This window comes from Propithecus coquereli, unplaced genomic scaffold (genome assembly GCF_000956105.1).
Source record: "Propithecus coquereli isolate 6110/MARCELLA unplaced genomic scaffold, Pcoq_1.0 Scaffold83, whole genome shotgun sequence".
Lineage (NCBI taxonomy): Eukaryota > Metazoa > Chordata > Mammalia > Primates > Indriidae > Propithecus > Propithecus coquereli.
The window spans coordinates 7,877,015-7,885,522 of NW_012154507.1; the positions used below are offsets into that span (position 1 = coordinate 7,877,015).

The window sequence follows — 8,508 nt, forward strand, 5'->3', positions numbered from 1 at the left end:
TTCACATAAATTTTTTATGACTTTTTATCTTTTAGAGTATACATGATTCAAAAAATAATGCTGTTTGTCCAAAACAATGTTTTTTTTCCTAAACACTAAATTTGTTTACCATTAGTATTGGAACTATTAAAAGAAAAACTTTAGACAAATTAAATTTATCAGAGTTTATTTGAGCAAAGAATGATTCAAGAACAGGACAGTATTCACAGCCACAAGAGGTTCAGACAGCTCCACATTGTGGGCAGGAAGTATTTTTAGGCAGAAAAGGGAAGTGAGGTACAGGAGGAGCTTGATTGATTACAGCTCAGTGTTTGCCTTCTTGGACATGGTCTGATCAGTTGGCAGCCTGTGATTGGCTGGAGCTTGCTGCTGTGATCAGTTCAGACTCAAGTATTTGTTACAAGAATATACTTCTAATTGGGCTTTCAATTTGTTTACGTACTAAGTTAGGTTGCAGTTCAATATTTAGGGACTCAAGATACAGTGACAGCCTTAGGCCAAATTTAATTTAACAGAACCCTTACTTTTGTATTTAATGTATTTGCTTAAATTTGCCTATTTTTTGTGTTATTTATCGTATACAACAAACTACTCCAAAATTTAGTAGTAGTTTGAAATAAGTCACTTTATTATATTTCATGATTTTGGGGTTCAGGAATTTGGGCAAAGCTCTGCTGAACAATTCTTCTGCTCCAGGTGATGCTGACTGTGGTATTCAGTTGGTAGCTGGTCTAACATGGAAGGTCCAAGATGACTTAATTCACATGCCTGTGCCTTGACAGGGTTGCATATAAAGCTGGGCTCAGACATGCTCCTCTCTATCTCCATGTAGTCTCAAGGCCTCTCTGCAGCAAGTTAGTTGTTAGAATTCTTACATAGTGACTCAGGCTTTAAGAGACCAAGTTGAAAGCTACCAGTCTTCTTAAAGGATAAAGCCCAAAATAGCATAGAATCACTTCTCTCCGCTGTGCTTTATTTGCCAAAGCAGTCATATACCAACCTAGATTGAAAGGTAGGGAGAGAACAGAACCTACTCTGCGGGTGTTAAAGCATGTGTGGCCATTTTTAATTTCTACCGTACCTATCTTTTTCTTCCTCTGCATTGAAATCAGGTTTTGCAGTGTGGCTAGGCCGGTCTCAAATTCTTGGGTTCAAACAGTCCTCCTGCCTCAGCCTCCCTAGTAGCTGGGATTACAGGTGCATGCCACTGTGCCCAGCTCATGTACCTATCCTTTAACTTTGTTTTTTTTCTCTGTTTGTTTTTTTAACTTTGCGAGATATGTCATATATATGAAAGTGTGCATAAGACATATATGTGATGTAAGCTTAAAGAATTTATAAAGCAAAAAACTATATAACTAGCATTTAGAAATAGAATTTGATCTGCATCCCAGAATCCCTTGCCCAAATACTCCTCTCTCTTAGACATAACCCATTCTTTTGACTTTGTGACATTATCTTCTTGTTTTTTATGGTTTTAATATCTACACATGCATCCTGAAATTACTATTTGAACAGTGTTGACTGCTAGAAAGTTCTTCTTTATATCAAAACTTAATCTGTTACTCTAAAATTAGCACTTGCTTTAACCCTTGGGGTTACACATAACAAATTTAGCATCATTTTCATCCATAAGAATCTCGATTATTTCCTGTGTTACTTGGTTTCAATCCCATCTCATTTCACTATTCTATTTGTCCAATTTGTATAACTTTCTTGGAAAATATGATTCCCCAGTATAGGATAAAGTACTCTACCTCTGGTTTGCTATCTAAGCATAGGACTAAAAAAATCCCATCTCTCATTCTAGATCCCAAACTTCTATTGATTGGTGATGGCCAAACACAGTGATGCCTAATGCTGAGCTTATGAGACTAGAATATGTCATATAAAACAGTGCCTAGGGCTTAATTTATGGCTACTGAATGAATATATGGAAGAATAAAAAAGCCTTGTTAAAATATGCAGACCAGAATATGGCAGAATAGGGAATTCCTAGTCTCTGTACCTCTACAATAGCAAGAAATAAGTTGCAAAACTGTCAGAATCAGCTTTGTTTTGAATTCTGAAATTTCATTAAAAAATTACAACCAGAGAAATGGTTAGTGAAGAAAAAACTGCTGAATTTTGGTAGGAAAGCTATGTAGCCTTTTAATTTACCCTGTTAACATTTCCTACTTCCCAGTTTGGCAGCGGCCTTGAAAACAGAGCTCATATTTCTTGAGCAAGGTGCTGGTAGCAGAGGGAACAGTACAGACATTATTCTCCAAGAATTGTGGTTGTGTATTTCGATTTGCCTGGTGATTCCACAGGATCAGCTTAAGGGCTTCCCTCCCCACCCTTTTTTTCCCCCAGGGCTGGGATGCTTTATGGACAGCATTTGTTGGAAACATTTAGATGCAAATGTATTAGCTGTTACCACCTGGTGCAAGAAATAACACTCAGGGTAAGAAACAGACCCAAAGCCTGAAGTTCCTTGGGGGATAAGGGCTGTGTAAGACTCTGGTATATTTCAAGGAATCTGGAAGCCTATACAACACACCTGCTCAGGGCAGGAGAGTTGCTCAGAAAAGACGTGAGAAGACCCTAAGCTCTTACTTCTGGCTGCTCTTCAGACCCTGAGCAAGAAGGAAGTTGAAGGCTAAGGCAGAGTTGTAAACCTCCAGGCTAAATGTTGAAGAAATGCTCTGACACAGACCAACCTGCCAAGTGAGGGAGATTCTTTTGTTTGGTTGGTTGATTGGTTCTACAGTTAAGAAAATTCCTGTCAAATTTTCAGTGGACTGTGTTGTTCTGATGAAATGGAGAGTTCAGGGACCACAAACTACAAAGAGTAAAGACAGCGACATTAGTTCACAAGTTCACAAACAAACAACTACAATAAGCAATCAAAACAAACACTGGGAGTGTGAGGAAATCATATTTTCAGAGATACTATATTATAAAGCTAAAAATGACCAATTTTCAACAAAAAAATTATGAGCATGCAAAGAAACAAGAAATATAGCAGAAAAAAAGGAAATTATAGAAACTTTCCACGAAGAAGCCCGGGCAGTGGACTTACAAGACAAAGTTATCTATCTATCTATCTATCTATCTATCTATCTATTTATTTATTTATTTAGAAACAGAGTCTTGCTCTGTTGCCCAGGCTAGAGTGCCACGGTATCAGCCTAGCTCACAGCACCCTCAAACTCCTGGGCTCAAGCGATTCTCCTCCCTCAGCCTCTGGAGTAGCTGGGACTACAGGTGCCACCACCACGCCCAGCTAATTTTTTCTATTTTTAGTAGAGACGGTCTTGCTCTTGTTCAGGCTGGTCTCCAAACTCCTGACCTCAAGCGATCCTCCCGCCTCAGCCTCCTAGAGTGCTAAGATTACAGGCAAGAGCCACCGCGCCCGGCTGGAGACTTCTCAAAGAACTAAAAACAGAACTGTCATTCAATCCAGCAATCCTGCTACTGGGTACCTACCGAAATGAATGCAAATCGTTATATAAAATAGACACGTGCACTTGTGTGCTTATTGCGGCACTATTTACAATTAGCTAAGCCATGGAGTCAACCTAACTGTCCATCAAGGGATGATTGGATAAAGAAAATGTGGTATATATATATACCATAGAAGACTACCCAACCATAAAAAAGAATGAAATCATGTCTTTTGCAGCACATGGACTGCACTAGAGGCCATTATCCTAAGTGAAATAACTCAGAAACAGAAAGCCAAATACCCACGTTCTCACTCATAAGTGGGAGCTAAACAATGGCTATGCATGGGCATACAGTGTGGACGAATAGATATTTGAGACTTCAAAAGATGGGGGTGTACAAGAGGGGCGAGGGATGAAAAATTACCTACTGTGTACAATATACTATTGGGGCGATGGGCACACTAAAAGCCCAGTTTTCACCATTATGCACTATATCCATGCAGCAAAACTGCAATTGTACCCTCTAAATTTATATATTTAAAAAAACCCAGAAAAGATGGAATTTAGTAAGTGAAGTTCCCTTGTAATCTTTACACTTATCTTGACCTACGTCTCCCCTTATGTACGTTCTTGAACATACCTTATGAGGCCCATTTCCCTTTACAGACAAGGCAGAAGCAAGTATGAGTTAGTCTATGGGTTGTTTGTCCCATGTAAAACTTAAATTGTTATCCTGCTCTTATCCATCTGGGGCCCTAAGGTGAGAGTTTTGCTATAAAGTACTTCGGTTTTTGTTTTTTAAAGAAACATTTGAGGGCCGGGCGCGGTGGCTCACACCTGTAATCCTAGCACTCTGGGAGGCCGAGGCGGGCGGATTGTTTGAGCTCAGGAGTTCAAGGCCAGCTTGAGCAAGAGCGAGACCCCATCTCTACTAAAAATAGAAAGAAATTAATCGGACAACTAAAATATATAGAAAAAATTAGCCGGGCATGGTGGCGCATGCCTGTAGTCCCAGCTACTTGGGAGGCTGAGGCAGAAGGATTGCTTGAGCCCAGGAATTTGAGGTTGCTGTGAGCTAGGCTGACGCCATGGCACTCTAGCCCGGGCAAAAAAGTGGGACTCTGTCTCAAAAAAAAAAAAAAAGAAACATTTGAGGATTGTTCCTTTCAATATGGAGTCTTTACATGGGCTGCATTTATGAAAAATATTTAGGCGTTCTGGGAATACCTTCGAAGCCAACCTTAGCATGGTTTATGTACAATTAAACCTCTCACTTTTACACTTTAGAGTCAACTTGGCTCCCAGTCTTTCCTAAACCTTCCAAATGGTTTATTTCATGTTTTGGGCTATTCTGTATGCTGTATGTGCTGTAGCCATTTTTGCACCTACAATTCCCGGGTTTTCTGAATTGGCAACCGTGCCCTTTCTGATCAGAGTCGCCCTCTGCTGGTCGGAAGTTCGACTGCCACCAGCAGTAGCCCGCAGACTCTAAGGTCTCCCTGCAGCGCGTCCGGACGCCGGACGCGGTGGCGCGCGCCTGTAGTCCCAGCTACCCGGGAGGCTGAGGCAGGAGGATCGCTTGAGTCCAGGAGTTCTGGGCTGTAGTGCGCTATGCCGATCGGGTGTCCGCACTAAGTTCGGCATCAATATGGTGACCTCCCGGGAGCGGGGGACCACCAGGTTGCCTAAGGAGGGGTGAATCGGCCCAGGTCGGAAACGGAGCAGGTCAAAACTCCCGTGCTGATCAGTAGTGGGATCGCGCCTGTGAGTAGCCACTGCACTCCAGCCTGGGCAACATAGCGAGACCCTGTCTCCTTTTGAGTTCTCACCTTTATTAAAGTATGTTTTCTTCCTACGGATCTTTAACACAACAGAAAGTGCTGCATTTACATTCTAGCACTACTGCTTTCCTCGCTACACCGTGAATCCCCCCAGTGGGGAATCTTGGCTTATTTTCATTTTTACCTTACTTCACCATTGTCTAGTGAAACACTGGAATATTCAGGCTGTCCAGCGTTTCTGAAGCACCAATTGTACACCAGGTACTACGCTGAGTCTCGGGAATACCAAGACCGCGGGCGGATGAGCATTTTACAATACGGCGCAGAATGCTCCTTCGGACAGCAGAACCCACCAAAACAGGAACTCCTGTTTGAGGGTTCCTCTTGATCGCTGAGGGTAATCTTAGGAGGAATCAAACAGCTCTGCTTTGTTACATCTCAAAATTTTACACGTCCAAGTAGCCTAGCGGGCAGGGGTCGTTGCTCTTCTACGCTGAGTCTTATAGCCCACCTGGGGAAATCCTCCTTGTAATTGCCGCGAAAATTGTTACGACCAGCAGGGGTCACTGTGGAGGCAAGCTCGAGTCCCAAAACACAAGGGTGCAAGGTGTCCGGACTAGTCCACAAGGTTTAACGAAGGAGTTCAGTTTCAAGAGAATAGTTTGGATCGATTTCGAATTGTTTTGGTACAAAGAAAAGCGAATCCACAGCAATTTCACAGCTGAATTCTTTATGGAAGCGACGCAAGTTACGTTCGCTTCAAGGAATATTGGGTCTTCTGCGCTGCCGTAGATCTCCGCCAAGTGCGCCTGCGCGGAAGAGTAGCGGTGTCGAGTCAGGCAGTCAGAGAAAACTGCGGTGGCGACCCTCAAACCTAACCATGAAGACCCGCTTTAGCACCATTGACCTGCGCGCCGTGCTCGCAGAGCTGAATGCTAGGTACGATCCCCCAAGTGACCAGGCTCGTGCATTGAGTGCAGGAGGCAGAGGCCGGGGCCCCACGGGTGAAAACAAGACTAGTCTGATGTTTCCCCTTATTTCCTAAGTGCTTTTCTTCTGTGGACCTGGCTAGGCCTTGGGTGGGCGAGCGCGTGGCGTCTTTCCCGTGGTCCTCAGGATACCTTGGGACCCCTAGGTACCGCGTGTCCCATCCCGCGCCCTCTCGGCTCTCTGCCTTGTCTTGCTAGTTCCCCTGTCCCGCTAGCGCGACGCTCTTGCCTTATTGGCCTGGGTCACCCGTATCCGGCAGCAACGTTTGGTAGAACAAGAGAGGCCAGAGTGGTCATTTGCTGCACAAGTTTTCCAGACCAGAAGCCTGGTTTCTTTAATGCCCCTCCCCCCAAAGAGAGAGAGCACTGCTATGTTAGCTGGATTTAACAGATTTGGACTGAGACCGGGATTCTAGTCTTGTTTGTATTATTAAGACGTGTGAGCATATTTGGGGGGGCTCGTTTACCTTCCCCCCCCACCCCGTAATACAGTGACTGGATTATATTTTATTATGTTCTCCTTTCCCCCCAGATAGGGACATTTCAAAGAGGCAAGGCATTGTAGGTGTTCCTAGGGCAGATACACTACTTTTGTTTTTAAATGGTACACTTAAGTTTTGGGCTGAAAACCTGTTGGCCTCCAGGCTCTGCTCCCTAGTTGACCCCAGATCCTTAGATCCTAAGATTCCCCTCTTTCCCAACTTTAATTAAATTGTGTGCAGTTTTATGTTTCCAACAATAGTACGATTTATTACTTGTTTCCTTTGTCTTTGCAGCTTGCTAGGAATGAGAGTAAACAATGTTTATGATGTGGATAATAAGACATATCTTATTCGTCTTCAAAAGTAAGAACATTTTAAAGGCTTGTTTTACTTTTTGGTAATTAAGTATGAGATTACTGATTTTTTTATTTGCATTTTAAGTCTGTTTCACAGAGTTAGCTTTGGCAAATGCCCTAAAAAAATTTTGACTTTTTTCTTCTGCAGACCAGATTTTAAAGCTACACTTTTACTTGAATCTGGCATACGAATTCATACTACAGAATTTGAGTGGCCTAAGAATATGATGCCATCTAGTTTTGCCATGAAGGTAAATTTTGAGTTATACTTGAAGCTAAATTTTAAGAGATTGCTCACTAACAATTGAGTTTTTAAACTGGTTTTCTTTCACTGTTATGAATAAAATACAAATAAAATGAAGGTCGAGGGAGTAGTTGATAGATAATGGGATGAATAAAGTAGATATTTATTAATTGATTTGTCCCTGTTACCTTTCACACCCTGTTCTGCTCCAAATCTTTCTTTTCCCAGTCACCGTTCTAGTTCATGCTTTCATCATGTTCAACCTTATAGTCTCTTAACTATAGTCCACTTCTCCCCACCAAAACAATTCTAAATTAAACCAACATTAATTTTTCTAAAGCATTGTTTCATTAGTTATCTCACCTTTAATGGTTGCCTAATTTCTGAATCCATATTCTATATCCTGGTATTATTGGCTTTCTATGTCCTCCCCTTTATTTTCCTAGCCTTATCTTTCAGAACCCACTTTTGTGAATTGTTTTCCTCTACCCAGTCTGTATTTTGTTGGAATACTCAATGACATTAATGTATTACTAAGCCATATCTTTTTACTTGTCACTTCTCTCTTTGCTTTTGTTTTTACTATTAAAACTGAGATTTTACATTTGTGGACATGTTACCCATTATTTTATTGGCGTAATATATAGATTGAAAGTTCATGTGGTACAGAAGAAAAACTTTAGATAAACCTGAATTTAATGGTTTTGCCGGTAAATAACTTAACTTGGAGAAGCTATTTAACATCTTGGAACTTAGATTATTTAAATGTAAAATGTGAATAGTACCTCCCTTGTGGAGTTATTGACGAGGATTAATTGAAGTGACGTGTAAAGCATCTAACACAATGCCTGACACATATTAGAGTTCCATATATGTTCATTTCCTTCTTCCTCTCTTCCTCACTTTCCTTCAGAAATTTATTTGTTATGGCATTGTGTTATTTCATTAGAGGCTTTACAGAGAAGAGCTTTGCCCCCAGCAACTTAGAATCTGTTTTGGATTACAAGTTAGGTAAGTGTTTCCCATATCACAAGGACTGTCACACAATTATCAGATTATTAAGGTTAAATTTACTTAATAGTAACCCAAAGTGGTTCTCTTGGGGCTTATCCTTAATAATAATGACACTTTACATAAAGCAGATGAATAGTATATGTTTCACTTAAGTTGTTTAACAGCTCAGTGGAGTGTGAAGAACAAATATTATCATTTCAGTTTTACAGAT

The 8,508-nt window shown here is 41.3% G+C and overlaps 1 protein-coding gene across 1 annotated transcript in view; it reads left to right on the forward strand.

The window, feature by feature from the left end:
• The first annotated feature begins 6,019 nt into the window (after window positions 1-6,019).
• Window positions 6,020-8,508, forward strand: part of NEMF (nuclear export mediator factor) — a 77,374-nt gene continuing 74,885 nt past the window's right edge. Inside the window, exons 1-3 of the mRNA XM_012663753.1 lie at window positions 6,020-6,151; window positions 6,978-7,046; window positions 7,188-7,290. Of these exons, the coding sequence (XP_012519207.1) occupies window positions 6,093-6,151; window positions 6,978-7,046; window positions 7,188-7,290 (231 nt within the window). The 5' untranslated portion in view covers window positions 6,020-6,092. The remainder of the gene's footprint in view (window positions 6,152-6,977; window positions 7,047-7,187; window positions 7,291-8,508) is intronic.